The 18,363-nt window shown below is 34.3% G+C and overlaps 2 protein-coding genes and 1 long non-coding RNA gene across 5 annotated transcripts; 2 read left to right on the top strand and 1 right to left on the bottom strand.

Moving 5' to 3' along the window:
* Positions 1-1,114: 1,114 nt before the first annotated feature.
* LOC126921574 (uncharacterized) lies at positions 1,115-2,746 on the bottom strand. Its single transcript, XR_007712406.1, has 3 exons — positions 2,540-2,746; positions 1,298-1,334; positions 1,115-1,208 (listed from the first exon to the last, which is right to left on the bottom strand). It is a non-coding gene; the product is annotated as an uncharacterized LOC126921574 (long non-coding RNA).
* Positions 2,747-3,372: 626 nt separating this feature from the next.
* On the top strand, positions 3,373-11,349 carry LOC126921528 (elongation of very long chain fatty acids protein-like). Of its 3 annotated transcripts, none has more exons than XM_050733217.1 (4): positions 3,373-3,828; positions 8,886-8,966; positions 9,049-9,320; positions 9,406-11,349. In XM_050733217.1, exons 2-4 carry the CDS (start codon positions 8,918-8,920, stop codon positions 9,910-9,912), a joined length of 828 nt encoding a protein of 275 aa, XP_050589174.1. In that variant the 5' UTR covers positions 3,373-3,828; positions 8,886-8,917; the 3' UTR covers positions 9,913-11,349. The 3 variants fall into 3 exon arrangements, with proteins under 3 accessions (XP_050589174.1, XP_050589176.1, XP_050589177.1); XM_050733219.1 differs by lacking the exon at positions 3,373-3,828 and adding an exon at positions 8,607-8,727; XM_050733220.1 differs by lacking the exon at positions 3,373-3,828 and adding an exon at positions 8,623-8,778.
* A 1,873-nt stretch (positions 11,350-13,222) lies between these two features.
* On the top strand, positions 13,223-16,709 carry LOC126921527 (elongation of very long chain fatty acids protein-like). The gene is made up of 5 exons (XM_050733216.1): positions 13,223-13,816; positions 13,891-14,081; positions 14,144-14,224; positions 14,469-14,652; positions 14,993-16,709. The coding sequence occupies exons 1-5, from the start codon at positions 13,756-13,758 to the stop codon at positions 15,313-15,315; spliced, it is 840 nt and encodes a 279-aa protein (XP_050589173.1). The 5' UTR covers positions 13,223-13,755; the 3' UTR covers positions 15,316-16,709.
* Positions 16,710-18,363: the final 1,654 nt, after the last annotated feature.

Below are 18,363 nucleotides of genomic sequence, written 5' to 3'. Positions count from 1 at the left end.
TAGATATAAAAATTAATACGACAAGAAGCTCTAGTTGTCATCGGCGATGATTTATTGATATACAATTCGAGACATCTGCGTCTAGAATACAGAGACACGGCCTCAGGTTATCAATAATATCCTTGAGCCTTTCACAATTCAGACTTGTATATTGTCTCTCATTTTTTGAACTCTATATGTGTAACTCTTTTTCCTGGAATAATATCCTCTTCTTTCGACGGTGCAGCCAGCTTCATCAGATGCCTGAGGGTGTATATACCGTTACTGATGCAGCGTTGTGTAGACAATGACACTGTTTCGTTAACAGCAACGAGTCCCGGAACGTTTGACGAAGGTAATTGCAACTGATGATTAAACCTTCGAACTATGCCCGGCAAAATCCCGATCTATGCTCCGACGCGAATAAGGAGTTTGATTCGGCTTCGATACACCTTTGGTTCGTTTCCTTCCCGCAGATTTACTTCAGTGAGTTTATCAATTATTACGTCGTCCTTCGTGAAGGAACGCGCATATGTTTAGTGTAAACTTTAGGATCACCTTGTGTTTGATACCTCCACTTCGACGTATATCGTTGTTGACTACCGCGAATCGTGCAATCAGTGATCATTAGGGCAAATCAATAGTCGCAAGATAAAAGTAATAGAGAGTTGGACGATGTCGACAATTATGATCCAGTTGGATCCTCTTATATTGCAAGTAAATTACGTTCGTTAATCGTTGAAGATCCAAGTGTAAAACGATTATATTCATGCACGTGGGTCCATATTGTATCATCGCGCCGCGATTATACAGCCCAACGACGTTCACCAACACAACCGCGTCATTGTCTAACCCGTGTCTCCTATACCAGGACCAATAAGTCTTACGCAAAGCTCGGTTTTCTAACGATTAACGAGTGAGCCAACCAGTCGGACGTAGTGCTGTTCCATGTTTGTTCGAACCTTTCGCAAATCAAGTCCATTATCCGCTTGTATCCACTCGAACGTGTGCCACGTCCACCTATTCCGATCGAATTTTTGCTCCAACATTAGTGATTCGATATTAACTTTTTCACATTTGTGCTTTTTTATAATCGAACAATCTTTCAAAGATGAGAGAATATAAAAGAATCGGTGTTAATATGTAAAACTTCTCGTCTCGATTTGTGTGTTAAAATTTTTCTTTCCTGATTATAGTTGGGTGTCAATCCTGTTGCGTTCTTTTGGTGTCTAAAATTAAAAAGATACAAGGAAATAATTTCTCACTTCAAATTTATATTAACATTTTTTTTAAATACGAAAGTTTAAAGTCTTTTTACCTTTGACAATTCGACATCGATTTATACATGTTATAATCTAAAAAAAAAAGATGAAATTTTAATTATAATTAGCGACATTTTATTAATAAGCTGATTATCGTATTCGTATTTAACTTTTCTAATTTATTGCGTCACAAACTATGAAAATTGTTCTGTTTAATAGAGTTAAAGTTTAATTAAAAGATATCAGCAAAACACAAATATGTTTAACATCCTTACAGCAAAAGTGTATGAAGTATTAAATTAATAACGAATCTCATTCGGGATTATTAATTTTTTTTAAAATTCGGAATCAAATAAGTTGCTTCAAAGAGTCCTCTTCAATTGGTCCTCTTATACTCTATTTGTAAAATATATTGTTATTAAAGAATATTACTATCGTTCTTCAATATAATGCTGATTTCGCGAATTTTTACTTTGCAGCTATCTAAAAGACAATTGTGGTTTACAATTTATAAATTTTCACACGTTGAATTGTGTTTTATACCGCAAACTAGTTACAATTATAGGATTATAGAATTATCGAATTATATAAATAATTAGGAAATTAAACGATGTTCATCTACATATATGCATATCTTCATATATAAAACGGGGTGATTGCGCAATAAACTGTCCTTCGATCGTTTACTGATCGGTATTCACGCAGCTACATCTCGTTATATTGCCGCGTAATTTTATCTTTTTTTAAACCGTAATCAACGTTAATAATGCAGAGATAAAAGTTAAGATATCTTTTAATTTTATATTGTGATTTATGTAGAGTATACATATTTTGTTGTGAATGCGTTTTTCATACAAGCTTATGCTACAATTATGTAAATTACACATAATTGATGGAAATTTAAGTTCCAGATATTAAAATATTCTGTATAATTATCGACGATCACATAACTAGTCAAAACGTAACTATTTGACCTAGACCCATGTCATCCGGTGCATCTAGGTTTTGCGCAGACGGTTGTACAGAAAATGTTTCATTTTTGTAATGCTTATCAGTTTATTCATGTCAATTCAACTCGAAATTGCCGAAATTCGTAAATGCGTTTGGCTTTAAGATACAAGGAAATTAATATACTAAATAGCTGAAAAGAGTTTAAATAAATGATATTTATATGAAACAATGTAGATGCGATCAAGCACACGTCGATTATTCGTATTAAGGTATTTCACAAGGTATAAGGTAAGGTATTTTACAAAGTGGTTAAAAATCTTAGTTCTCCTTACTTTCTTTGAACTTACTTTTTGTAAACAAGAATTTAACCTCCGTTTCACCATTTTCCAATAATGATAATGAGAAATACGTAATATCGGTAATTTCGGCGTCCAAAATGCCATATATTATAATGCGAAGTTGTCGTTTTGTTCACTTCACGATTGTTTGTTGATGTGCAACGTGAAAGTACAGACAGCCAAGAAATTTCTTCCTAGAGGAAGAATTTCAGACATGCGTAAAGAACTATGACCTTCGAGTCTCAGCTTGTTTTACTTTTGAAGAATATCGTCGCGATATAAATACCGTAAGCAGGAGCTCTTCCATTTTGTTTTCCACTGTCAAATTATGTTATACTCGAGTAACGAAGTATTTCTTTATTACACGAGACATCGGACTCAGAAGTTGATCGCACCGCGATTTAAATTTCGCTGAAACTGCATTCACACCACGACTACGATTAATTAAATGTTATTGACACACATCGAGCGACACGTGACATGTCGAAACTTTTAAGAATTTTCAGTGTTGTGGATAAATATGGTATAAAAGGGAGAGCGTAGGTGGTGTCATTTAATCAAATGAATTCGTATTTGAATTTAGTGCGTTCGTGCGTTCTATTAGTGGGAAACTAATTAGAGTCTTCGTGGAGAAAAATTGGAGAAGACGTCTGTAAACATGCGGGAATAGGAAATGCTAGTTACGTCGAAAAGAGTGACGTATGGAATGGCAAGATGCGGTGTGAAGCGGTGTAGCGGAGGAACATTTGTTCGGGAATCGGCTACATCGACTCCATTGCTAAGCGTAATCACGAACCAGTCTGGCTGAAAGGGATATAAGACTACGACTGCACAGCTTTGCGTTGTCAGACTGTAAAGGATACCGTTCGTGGTCAAACTAGAAGGAAAGAAAACCTTCGCATCGGTGCTCCTCAGTGGTGCGTGCTGAAAGACCGAAAATTGCCACTTCGATAACAGTTACTTCGGATACATCGCGTTTACAGTGTCCTAGTACGACTCCTTTTGCCCACCCTATAACCAACGACATCCAACTGTTGCTTCTATTTTTTTCGACGTACTTTTCTCGAACAACGGCTGTTTCGTGATTTTTTCATTGTTTTGAACTGCAACTATTGGTAACGGGTCTTGCGTACAGGACACTCTTCAGCTATTAAGACGACACGAAGAAAAGCTAGTCACAGGTAGCTACACCGTGGTTCGTTTATCGGCAAGGTTCTCTCTTCTTCCGATACTTTGATAACCTCGCATCACGACACCAAGCATCTTCATCGTTGTTCGACCGTACCTTTCTGCAACAGGTGAGAGTAACGTCTCTTTTTTAACATTTTGCTTTCATACATCATTTCACTTTCGTCCTCTGCTTGCTGTCGTTTATTCGAGTAAACGCACTTTGACGCTCTGTTATTCCACAACAATTCCAATAGACGGACGTGTATAAACGTGTATATAATTATGGAGAATAGTGATACGTTTTGATTGTTTAAAAAATTTTTTCGGAAGATTTATTGAGATTCAGTTTGTTCAGAGATTATACTTATGCAAAACGTGCTACATACATCGGATATCGCTCGTTTAAATATACCACATAAATCATATCAGTGCGCACTTGCGGTATGCTATGCGATAGCAGATTAGCGTAAAACAATAGTATGTAGATTTACTATTAAGGACATGATCTACAGACAGTCCGTGGAAAATCGACAGAACTTTCTAAGATGTGGTCACACGGGCCATGATAGGCGAGACAGTTTCTACAGAATAACAGTTTCTAGGGTATAGTAGAATAATACGTATGCGTATCTTCTCTTATCTTACAAAATTCCTGTTCTGCGAACTGCCTACAGATATGTTGAAATCTATGCAAACACGCCTTAAGAAGTGATTACATGCTTAAATGCTGTGCTCAATGCTCTTCTTCAATTGTGAATAATGAATTTTGCAATTACACGAACGTTCGTGCTAATGAATTAGGATCATCGAAGGATTGTTTTGAAATTATATTACAGATTGAAAAACGCATCCAATTTTTAAGTCGGATACTTTAAACAGTAGGGAAAACAAGAGCAATTTCATTTAAATTTCTGCACGTCTGATCGCTAAATGTGGGTTCCCTTTCTAAAAAAAGAAAAAGAAAGCCAAGAACGATAAATGACAAAGAAATTATTGATAAAAATAGTTATTCTTGTGTCGCTACAAGAATGGTCACGTCACTTAATCGGAAAATTATTCTGGACGCGTATCAACGTATGTTAATACAGATTGAGAATTGCGACTGTCAACCCGTATATTTATCAATCGAACGTACATTTCGCAAACGTAAATTTGTCAAGTTATTTATAAACATTAAAGAATGTACTAATAGTCAATTGACATCGTATTGCAATATTTATAGAACACATTGTTGATTGTATATTCACGTTTTGTTTATCAGTTTTTCATTATTCTTAAACCAGCTCATTGATCAACTGAATTTTTTATTAGAATCAATTATAACGAGGAGACAGACCATGAATTGAAAGATATATTCTTTGATATTACAAGATACAAGAAGAGGCTATGATTAAAATGTGTAAAAATATACGAAGTAAGAGTTCCACTTGTAACAAAGATTTCTACAATTCTCTTTCCAAAGATGTGTATCTGATAATTATTGATTCGATAGGAAACGAGTGGGCAGTATTTATTCGCATCGTTACATCGTAAATATTATCACTGCAAAAAATATCAATTGCAGAGATCATGCAAATAGAGCGACATGTCGGAAATTCGAATTGAAAATGTTTGTTTTCAGCAAACAAACGTAGATATTTGACCATCTCTTAATCTTATTGTGAGGATATCTACCTTCTGATTTCATGCACGACGGCAGAACCTATATTTTGTCTAAATTAAATCAAACCAGTTTTACAACGGAAAAAATCATTATGATTAAATCTTCTCAAAATTGTTTATTAAAGTTGTCTTAGGTTCCAGCAAAGTGTTGTCTCGATTGAGTTAGAGTGGCTACAAAATTTTTTGCACATTATCGTATTAGTTATTACAACATCTACACATTAATTAATTACATTTAAATATATTAAATTTCGTATCATTTAGCAGAACGTTCATATGACTATACAAATTTGGTACTATGAAAATGCAATATATAACCTGATAAGTATATAACTCTTCAGTTCACACTTGATCGAATTGATCAACACTTACATCATTTGGTCATTTATTCGCCACATAATTTCAAATATAAACAGCGGTTTAATGACATCCAGCATCGTTTCATATGTCAATAACGAAGAAAACTATTGAAAAAATAGTCGAAGATGAATTTTCTCCTGTGGATGAATCCTGTTTTATTATTACTTTTTCTTCTGACTCGAGTGCATTAATTTTCGAATGCATTGAGAGCTGTATTTTGCGAATAGACAATATTGATTGTTAAGATCCTACGTTTTCCCATACAAAAAAAGATACCGAGATGACGAGGGCATAATGTCATCAAACTCTATTTGTAATCGATTTTCAAACTAAAAGATGATAAAAAAAAATGTTATATACGATAAAAGAAATCTCAGTCAAAATATCGTCAAAGTCGAATATTCAAACAGAATCGTTAAATGTGCATCTTTCTTGACGAATGAAATAGCCTTGATAAGACGACGACAGTATTATGCGTAAAAAGCTGTTCTGCTATAAGCTGTATGATATTTCGAGAGGTTAACAAGATGCATGTAGGTTGCATCGGGAACTATTTTAAAATGTCAATAACTGCGTTATTGGGACTGTGGACTGTGAAAACGCCAAGGGCAAGGTAATTAGGTACTTATAACTAGATAGATAGGTATATAAGTAGATACTTATTAAGTGTGGATACATTTCTCCGCTTTCCATTGATATCAAATATATAACATAACAAATTATATCTACGATGCAACAACGCAGCAAAGCTGTAAAAAGAACCGTTTCCTGTTTTTGTCCATACTATATTTCTACAATAATCTACATATACATTGTTGGTAAAACTTGTTAATCGAGGAAAGGAATGTTCATTTTTCCATTCAGACATATTACCTCGCGCAGCGCTTAAAGACTAATTAAGCCAACAACATCAGTCGTTTTTTCCCAACTAGATTATCAAATCGATGAAACAACAACAAGCGTCAAAAGCCACTTAATTTATAATAATGATTGAATGTTGATAAGTTTTGCGTTGGACTCCTTGATTACATAGGCAATATTGTAATTATATTTTTGTATTGTATTGCGTTGCACGCGTTTATTTGTGATGAACTCGGTCGTCCAACCGGTTTAATACAATTTTCCTCCTACGTCGTTGGCGCAAGGATCAACATAGGTTCTACACTTGCACTCGGAGGAACAATTTTATAGAATTCACTTGCCTTGAACGCTGACGCATGACTAGTTCTTTCTCCCACTAGATAATTTTTGATCTATTTCTCATTTAATTAACGTGAAGCCTTGCAAAGATTTATGTCAATCGTACCGCGAGATTCTCAACTTACTGAATAGCGTTCCAATCACAATCGTTTCATCATAATGCACTTCTAATGAAAACGTACAATTTCTTGCCGTTTTCCCAACAAAGAATAGTAAAATGACTGAATAATAATGAATGAATAATTTAAAGAGACATATTTACCATATTTCATCTAATGACAAGCGGTGCAATTGCGAAACAATCATTTTTCTTGAGGTTATGACATCATTGCATTCATTCATCTTTTAATCTTTCTAAAATATATCATGTTTGCATATTTTGATGAAAAACAGGCAGATCGAAAACAAAAATTTAATTTCCCGGCTATCACGAATGTAGAGTCATCGGCAGAAGATCTGCTAAAAGAGAGGTTTAAAAAAGGAAATAAAAAAATTGGTGAAAAAGTACTTGAAGCAGGAAAGTTCTAACACGTATATCTGAACTCAAGGGCATTGTGTCCCCCAATCCCCGAATCGGGGATTATTGAATCCATAGTTACTGATATGAAAAGATAACGAAAGTGAACAGACAGGTTTTCGATGCTCCGTTGGTTGAAGTTGGGCAAAAGGGACACGAGATAAACAACAATGCCCGTTGAAGATCCCGTTCACCTTGGTTCGCGACTAGTAAGTATTCACCAGCAAGGTTCCTGCCCCCTTCCAGCCTGCAGGTTCCAAGCTACATCTCACTTCTTTATTCTCAGAGTATCTTCTATTCCTTCTTCTGTAATCACGGCCTAGAGCAATTTCTGTGTCTCGCTATGACAAGGCACTTTTCAACCGCATTCAATTACGAATCTCGATCTTTCGTATACTTTCGATATTCTTATGTCGTTATTCCATAAATTTTAATTATTTCCAGAGAAACGGCTTTCTTTATTTCTAATTCAATCGTGATATATTAACAAGGTTAATCATGTGCTACCTTTTATCTCATTCATCGATTTAAGATCAAAGGCCAAAGATCACAGCGTAAACCTTTTATAAATACACTAGTATGTAGCATTAAGGAAACACTGGAATTCAACTGGGTTTCGGAACTCAAAATGAGATGTGACGACCCTAAGTTATACTCAACGGGTGTAAAATACTGTGCGGGTGAAAATGATTAACAAAGTATGATACACCGCGATGCCTGATTAATGTTTAATGTAGATAAGGGCGCACATTTCTCCTCAGACCCAACGTTCTTCGAATTCCAACTTTGACCAAATTTGCTTCGTCATATCCACCGACGAAAAAATATCAGCACGAGGTTGTACTTTGGTTGATTGCAGTTTGGTTGATAGCAGTTCGGCACAAAAATTAGAACGAGGTCATCCGAATCGATAACACGCACGTCTTGGTCGTAGGCTCAGAGATGTGCTTCCTTCCATTATTTTTTCACTGTTTGATGCGAGTCAACGCAAAACGTTGCTCATTTACACATCTCCTTTAATTAATATCCTCTTCATCCACTTAATCGCATCTACGTTTCGATACTCGAGCTATGAGAAGTTCGAGAAACTATACCCGCAAGCAAACTATATGACCGAATGTTGCGTCATCTACGATTATTCTTATTATTATTAGCTTCCAATGAAGCTAAGAAGTATTCATTAGCAGTTACTAGTATTTACTAAACATTCGTTGAAGAAAGACATTTAACGATCGCGTTCCAATAGGCGCCATGGACGACTAGACTTTGATTGCCAGACAGCGATATCGTTAAGTCAATTATGCACTAACAATACAGAATTCTCATAAATCACTTTCAGGTTTAGTATAAGCTGCGTAAACTCTTTATAATAATCCGCGTGATGTATCGTTTATTTCTCAACGCAAGGATAACCAGATAAATTGAAGGTATGTCGTTTTCTTTCAGATTTGTCCATTTACTAGCAATCAACAAAGACAATGTCGACCATCGTAGATTGGTACAAAGACGTTATAAACAATAAATGTCGTAAGAAACATTTTTATAAGTAATACATAAATACCTTTATAAGTGATTTATGATTTATAATACGTCTCTTTAACAATTCCAGATCCATACACACAGGATTGGTTTCTCGTGTCAGGACCAGGTCCTCTGGCGGTAATTCTCGTTACCTATGTGTATTTTTGCCTATCCGCTGGACCAAGGTACATGAAGGACAAGAAGCCATACGAATTGAGGAAAACCATGATCGTGTACAACTTCGTTCAAGTGCTATTTAGTATATATCTCTTTTATGAAGGATTGATGGCTGGATGGCTGTATGACTATAATTACTCTTGTCAGCCTGTTGACTATTCGGACAATCCAAAATCTATCAGGGTATTTTTAGTCATAATTCGTTAAACAAATGCCGAATAAGCGGCGGAATATTATATGTTAACACTTGTGAAATTGTGATTTACAGATGGCTAAAATTGTGCACTTTTACTTCATATGCAAATTGACAGAGCTTTTGGACACGGTGTTCTTTGTTCTTCGGAAGAAGAGTCGTCAGATCTCAACTCTTCACGTGTATCATCACACTCTAATGCCGGTTTGCGCTTGGATCGGAGTCAAGTTCCTGCCGAATGGCCATGGAACGTTCTTGGGCCTCGTCAACGCTTTCATTCACATAATCATGTACATGTACTACATGCTATCCTCGATAGGGTCACACATGAACAAATATCTCTGGTGGAAAAGGTATATAACGATGCTCCAGTTGATTCAATTTGGCATGATTTTTATCCACACCATTCAACTATTCTTCAACGGATGCAATTATCCGAGGCCTATTGCGTTCCTGCTCTTGCTGAACGCGACGATCTTCATCTATATGTTCGGGTCGTTCTACGTCGAAAATTACCGTAAAAGACAACGAACACAGACAAAGAATGAGCAAATAAATATGGCGGCGAAGAAAGTGGAGTGAATTAATATCGTCGACGTGGTTCTCTTTTCGTTTGTTGTACAACTTCGTTACAAAGGAACATTTCACCTTCGTTAGGTACATAGAAGCGTACTAGCGTAGAACGGTTAATTTAGTGTTTCAAATATTTATTGCTGATCGATTGATTTCGTATATTCAAAAACCAGAGACGATCTTCATCTCATCGATGACGATCTCATTTCTTTCCTTTATATCTTTTTGTTCAAAAATTTATTTTATGATCGAACATTGATCACACGTAATATATATTTATGTATGAAATTTATATATATATATACATAATATATTTACATATTTTACATACATATATATATATATATATATATATATATATATATATATATATTAGGCGCAAATGTAATTCTAAGTTGTCATACCTTTAGGTTGTTGCGTCTTAAATTATCAATTATTTTTAAAATCTTTCTATTTAATTATAGTATTTGTAAGAAATATGTAGGAATTCCTTTCTTTTCTTCTTTTTATTAAATTCGATATATTGTTTCTTGCCTAAAAGTGGAGCAGATGCATAATATGTATTCTAGGTATGAAGAGAACATATGTAGTCATACCAAAGATAGATAAATCTCGCTCCAGCCAGAGAAGTAAGTAGATTGTGATTCAAGATACCAGACATCACGATTTTAAAAATCAAGTATCTCCAGCTTGTGCCTTATCATGAAAGGAAAGTACTGCATTGAAAAAATACGAAATCAGTTTCATATCGTAACGTTCGGTCGATAACGTTGATAATGAAGGAAACATGATCAAAGGGTTTATCAATCAATTCGGCTCTTTGATGAGCTCATCGAATTACACTGTTCGTCGATAAGATAGACCAATAATATGCCTTTATCGAATTTTCCTTCGAATGGAAGTATTAATGTACTTTATTGTATTGAAAATTGATTGTATGGGAAATAATTGGTACTTTTTCTAATCACTGTTTCCATAACAATTTGGTAACTATTTGGTACAACAACTTTTTATACGAATGTACATACCTACTTATAGGTGAAAATAGAATTTAGAACAGAAGCAAAGATCACTTTATTTTGTTTATACCAGTGCAAATAAGTTATAAAAACGTCCAGCGTTAGAAATAAAGTGAATTATTTTAAATTACGTATAACGTTGTACATCTTTTCAACGTTTAAAAATTTTTCTATTTAGATTTAATTTCTTTAATGGAATGTGTTTATAATAGAGTATAAAAATGAAGATCAATAGAATTAGAAAACAAATAATGATTACGTAAGTTCACAAAAATTTATTAACAATGACAATACTTATCTGTAGAATAATTTTGTGGAAAAATTATCGATACTTTTCAAAGCAAAATTAATTTAATCGCATCATTTAGTTGTAAATATATAAATATGGAAGTACATGTCCAATAAAGTAATTACATTTTTAGATATATTCTCGAATATTCTTTCCTTACGATTGAATTTCCTCGATGTCTTTTCTTCAATGATTTTAATATCAATTAAACCACGTTTGAAATAAACAAAACACGTATTGAAGGCCAGTGGATCTTCGATTATACGCTGGTCAATGTCCTTTTGTCGTTAAGGGTCACGACCATCGCACCCACGGGACCTCTTCATCCGTTTCATTTTAACGTTACACACGTGTCAATGACGAATCGATTACTTGCAAGATCTGCTCAATTCTATAATTCTTCAATTAATTTTTTCTACTGCATACACGTCTAATGCATATAATAATTCTAACAAATTCGTTTCCAAGTTCAATTAGTTACAACGAAGTAATATTTGCATATTAATATTCCATACCTATCCATTGGACGTTTTTCATCTTCGATCTTGAAAAGCGCTTTGATTATCGAAAGTAACAATTCCACTGCCTTAATACATAGAAGAACATTCACGAGAGTAGAGAGTAGTATTTGAAAAATAAATTCGAAACAAAGAGCTCCACTTTTAGTGTGCTTGGCCACGCAAGGCCACGATTATCGATTCTTTATGCACTTAATTAGTAAATGAAATGGATTACGTATAAGAGATTTCCATAGGCGATGTTTTATCATAATTTTCAATAATCATCTTTATCATCAATGTTCTAGTCACGGTTCTCGTTGAAAAATTTCATGCGAAATTATATTAGATAAACATCGAAAGCAGCATATAGTATATTTATATATTCTATACGCAAATACTCTATCGGTTAAAGAAGTAATATACAGATAGAAAAGCCTTTCATAAAAGCAACTGACACAGAGATAAGTTTTTTTCTGTTACTCGCAAATAGCTTAATTTCTCAATTTCCTTTCAATACGTCAATCAAACAAACTAAAAATGTAAAAATAAATAAATTATCAAATGAATATTAATTTTTTTTACAATTTTAATTGATTAATTTAGCTTTAATTATTTTATTGACGTCTAAACAGAAACTCGTTCTATTAAGGAAGAAAAACTCCAGAAACACTTGTATAATATTCAACTATGTCGTAGTATTGTTACAGCATAATTTCTCGTCTTACCTGATTTTTTAGAACAGGCACCAATATTGTAAAATAGTTCGTTACGCAGTTAACAAATCTTCTTATTGTGTGAAAATGTCAGATGCTTGTTATAAGATTAAAGACATACGGGCCTTATTAATTTGTTTATAAAATCTCCACTCGTAATCTTTCGTTTACGTATCGTAAATCTCCATTTTTATGATTCAATGATTGTAAAACGAAGTGATTGGTGACAGTTATTGTAAATATAAAAAGGGAGGTTATTATTGCAAAATAATACAAAATTGCACAGCTGCGATCATTTTTGCATACCGCGTTCCGGAAGTCTGACACGATTGCAGCAATTTGATAATGTGCTTATATACCAGTCCCAACATTCTCCCCACAGAACAATTATGCATATTTGATTGCATTTCGTGCTAGCTATCAAATAAATGATTGAGCTTTTTTTGTTTTCGTAATGTCAAGGGAAAAAATATATCTAAAAACATCAAACAATGACCTATTTTGAATATTTGCATTAATATTTTCAATTTCTATTCTTTTCTAATTGTCGTTCGCGTAGTTTGAATAGAACAGTAAATAAGTATGAGAAAGTCGAAAATCATTAAATACGTGTGACAGAATGATATACAACGCCTTGAATGCGAGTTTCTTTGAAATACTCATAGAACCAGGGAATACTAAATTAAATCTTTCTACGATCTGATAACTTTTCGTAGTGACATGGAATAGAAAATTAAGCGCGTTCAGCTTGAAGGTCGTACACCCTCGAAGAAAGGGAACAAAGAAATTGTCTCGAAACGGCGTTATGTGTTTTCAGGGGCTGGCTATTTGGTTTCGACTCCAGCGTTTAATTAAAATACAATGACTATACGATTCGATAATGTTTTTGACGGGGGAAATTGCTTTCATCAGTCTACTTGTATTTTGCGCGGGGTTTAGTCGGATTGGAAGACTCTGGGTAGTGACTTAAACAATCAATCGAAAGCCATTGTTTGTAACTTTTTACCTTCGAAAAATTCAATACGTTTCACCTTTTAACATTTGTGTGTGTGTGTGTGTTTTCTTCCTTTCGTTTATTTTTATTTCTTGTTTCTTTCGTTTTCACTGCGTTGCCAATGATTCACAAAACTCGATAGCAAGCATAGGAAAACTGGATGATTTAAAAGCTAACAAACGTTTAGAAAGTATTTGCTCAGAAAGAGGAATTAGGTTTGATTTTTTTATCAACGTTGGTTGAACCAACTTTATCATTTCGGGATTTCACTTCGATTTTATGAAGTTTTTGTGACAGACGTTAGTTGGAGTCCCATTAATTATTTAGTGATAGCAATATGGCGACGTTGATACGACGAATCTATCAAGGGTACCGTTACATTAACGAAGAACTAACAGGTACAGAGACGCGAATCTGTTGCACACAAGTCAAAGATGCAAGTAGTCATGTGAATGTTTTCTGTTTCCGGAAGATCCTCGAACGCAAGACTATTTCCTCATCGGATCACCATGGGGATGCTTTAGTATAGTAGCGTTTTATCTATACTTCGTGCACGTCCTGGGACCCAATATTATGGCAAAGAGAAAACCGTTCAATCTGAATAGAATCCTACAGATATATAACCTAATACAGATAGTATCGTGCGCATATATATTTTATAAGGTAAACGAGTATACATTTCTTTTAAATATGAAAATATAATAAACGTCTAAATGTAATTATAGGCATTGGTACTAGCCTGGTTGTTCCATTATAACTTCTACTGTGAACCAGTAGATTATTCAGATGATCCTCGTGCGGTCGAGGTACCTACATCGTATATTTCCTTTATATCCTAATTACTAGACTGCGAAAGTTTATGCGAATTCATATTTTCATGAACATAAAAAAGTGTAAATATTGTAACAAGTACTTTCTATGTTTTATATATTCATTTTATGTTCACAGCGTTAAACTTTCTCTAAATGCATAATACCCCCAGTCTATTAATTACAATCTATTCTCATCAAGATATCAAAGATTGAACTACTTGAATTACTTTAATCGCAGATAACTAGGATCGTTTGGTCGTACTTTCTGATGAAACTCCTCGACTTACTGGACACGGCCTTCTTTATTCTTCGAAAAAAGCAACAGCAAGTGTCGTTTCTTCATGTTTATCATCACACGGGCATGGCTTTTGGTAGCTGGGCAGCCACCAAGTTTTTGCCCGGCGGTCACATTACCTTTTTAGGTAAGTAATCTAATTTCACTCGTTTGATTTTAACTTCCTACAATATCGTAAACTAAAGAATATTTTTCATATCAGCCCTTCTATCGTAAAACTTGGTACATGTGTCGGATATTAGTTATCATGAAATTGTTTCCACAATTTTATGATATTCAGTTCACGACCAACGTTCTTTAGTTCAACGACAACATATATTGTATTGACAATTGGATATTGAATATTACATTTACCTTTGTCGTTTTACGTTTAAGAGAATCATTCGTGACAATGTGTCTCTACATAAAGTGATAACGTTTGTAAGTGTATATTTATATTTATTTATTAAATAAATTTATTGCCACAGGTACTTTAAATTCTTTCGTTCATATGGTGATGTACACTCACTATCTGGCTACATCGCTGCGAATAAGCAAACCCTGGTGGAAGAAATATGTGACGCAACTGCAGCTCACTCAATTCTGTTTAATAACGATCCACTTCGTAATGTTAGCCTGGGTGGAAGATTGTGGTTTCCCGAAGTGGACGGCGGCGGTGATGATTCCTCAGAATCTCTTCATGTTGACGATGTTCGGCGACTTTTACTATAAGTCATACATCAAAATGCGGAAGAGCCGCGAAAACGGCGTCTCCTCAGACGTCTCGAATGGAAAGTTGAAGAGTCAATAGCTACGTCCTGTGCGCCCGGAACGGTTTAACGTTATTTCGTGTTTTCGACGCGCCAGGCGGCCCATCAAGTACTCGCGCGAGGAATATTTCTTTCTTTATAAGACAATAGCAATTTAGCGCTTCATACTCTAGACTTTAGACACTTATTAACACCTAATATCTCATGCGTGTCGACGAAGGCCGAACAACGAAAGGACAGACATAAATGACAATTTAAAAATTCAATTTGAATTGTTCTGCCAAAGATAAGGTTTACCTTATTATAAGAAGATTTAATGAAAGTCATTCGAGTTCTAAAGCATTTCTTCATATGCACGCAAACACAGAATCTTTTCGTTGTATGGTTCACGGAACGCTTATTCTCGGTTTCATCTTTGTATTTAAGTCACTTATCATCTTCGTTACTTACTTCATTAATTATTCGCAAAAAAGAGCATTTAACTCCAATGACCTTGACCTTGAGATCTGTTGTGGAGGAGGCGCTACCTGAGTAACATGCACTTTGTCCGAGGCGTAGAACGATTATGGTTCAAGCAAAGTTTGATTAAGTTAGACTTTTTTTGGGGGGCTTAGACCGCCAGCTACCCATAAAATCTAATCTAACCATACCTTACTAGGATTAATTACTAGAATACTTTATTAGGATAGCAATCCTATGCAAATGAATGTGAAATTTAATTTGTAACTGGTTATATTGGAGTACATATAATCTAACAATTACCATTTTCTTTTTGTCATAGTTTTCGACTCATTATTGTTCTTAAACTCGGACAAAGTGCACGTTACTTACAGTCATCCACTCTACAACATATCCGAAATTGAAATTCAAGAAAAACGAAAAAAAAAATGAAAAAATGAAATTCGACAGGATTGGAGTTGAGGTCCCTTTTTGTGCATAATTACCCTTACTTCTACCAATCCATGACGATTGCAGCGCAAGCTTTAGCAAATATATGCGTAATTCGTATTACTATCATCTTTCCTGTTGGACAGTACGACAGAGATAAATTATCGATGATGTGACGTTTGCGCTGGAAGCAAATTTGTAACACAGAAGCAATAAAATAAAATAAGTCTGTTCCACGACGATCGCGTAGCGCGCGTGTTATGAATAATCAATTACTTTACTTTTATTTTATTTCGAATCGATCAATATTGCCTTGTAAATAAATAATCGAATCCCGTACAAAAGAAAGGAGAAAGAGAAGATAATGCAACGTAAAAGTGTTCAGTAGTTTTCGAGGATGCACAAACACATTCAAGGACATTCGAGGTTGCACAAGGTCGTACAAGGTCTCTTGCGCAATGGTCTAATTTTGAACATAATACGTACATGTATACATAATATAAACACAATAAGTGTTTGAAGTGAAAATAATACATTACGTCATAAATGATTTTGCAAATTTATTTCAGTAACCACCTGTATCATTTGATTCGAGTTCTACATTAATCGACTTCCATATCACTCGAGTACTACATTTGTTTCTAAATCACAATACCATCTATCTTAAATAATTATAATTGACTAAAGTTCAGGGTATTTGGAACAACTCGATTCGATCGTCCTTAATTTGCTACCTTTCACGAGCATAACGTAACATTTGGGAATCACATACCATAGAGTAAATCGTGTTATGTACTCTCATAAATAATTTCATTCGAATCACGAATCGATAATCAATCATGTAACATTCTGTTCTTTTAAAAGTAACGATCGAAATTTCCCCCTGGCCATTTTCTAACAGGACGTGATCACGCGTTTTTCTCTAATCTATGTAACACCTTAACCTATTTAACGAAATATGGAAACCAATAAAAAAATAAACGCGAAGCTGAGTTAGGATACAGTCGAAAGAGTCAACCTACTTTTGTGACACGTGAATGGATGATCCAGGCGAAAGGTAAAACAAGTCGAAAGAACGGTCAGAAAAAAGACACTGGAGAAGCTGGTTGGCAAGCAGGTGCCGTTATATCCTTCGGTTCAAATGATCAGGAATTTCATTTTCGCTCCTACAATCTCGATACATTGTGTTTCTTTGGTTGCATAATGATTAATGATGAAGAACAATTTTGCATTCTTCAATCATCTCCATTTTATACAGTTATCTTCGTTATTACTCTTGTATGTACGTATAGGAAGATTGTATGAATTCCTGCAGTCTACAAACTTCTTTTCTTCCAGTAGCAGGCAGATCTGATTTACAATATTGTGGATAACTGTTACATTAGCAAGTGATGTGACTTCATTATATATATCGTTAAAACTTCAATCCTAATTCTAATTCTTATTTTATTTAGTACTTTATTGGGTTATTCTATAAGCAGTGTGGTTCTTTCGTACTCTAAATTTAAAACAATTTGAAATAAATAATTGGTAAATAAAAATGCATGCACTTTCTACTAAATATCTACTAAATATCATAAATATTAAGATTTATAGCTGGTACTATAAGTGTTTTTCAATAATCAACGAAACACTGTACGTTTCTAGGACGCGAGGAGCGCGTTAAAGGGAAAATGGGACAATGACACGGTAAACGTGACAAATATGAAATACATACGTTTTGAACGCTTTAAAGCGTACTCTGATGTTTTAATACGTGATTTAATTATTAATTATTAATTTTAATGTCATTTTTAATTATTATACGTTATGATATATATATATCGTAATATATATTAAAATGTGTTATAATAAATACAATTCAATTGTATTTAATATTATTAATTTAATTATTAATTTTATCTTGTAACATTTATTTAGTATAATTGTGTTATAAAGTCGATCGATATATCGTATCAATGATTTCAACGAAAACTTCAATGCATGCAAATCGAATTGCCATTGAACTCAATTTTTTCGCGCGTGTCTCAATCAAGTTATTGATATTGTTGCGAAGAATTCCGGTCAGAAACATACTTTTGCAAAACCTCTGTTCGTTTAACCCCGTTTCGCGAACTTCTTCTATATTTCGAATTGTCCCGTTTACTTTGTTGTATCTGTGCTAAAAATGTTCTTCCGAGACGCTTATAATGGTTTTGTTT

Source organism: Bombus affinis, chromosome 10, assembly GCF_024516045.1.
Source record: "Bombus affinis isolate iyBomAffi1 chromosome 10, iyBomAffi1.2, whole genome shotgun sequence".
Classification (NCBI taxonomy): Eukaryota; Metazoa; Arthropoda; class Insecta; order Hymenoptera; family Apidae; genus Bombus; species Bombus affinis.
Note: the sequence above shows the minus strand (reverse complement) of the source record. Positions and strands in the feature narration are given on the sequence as shown.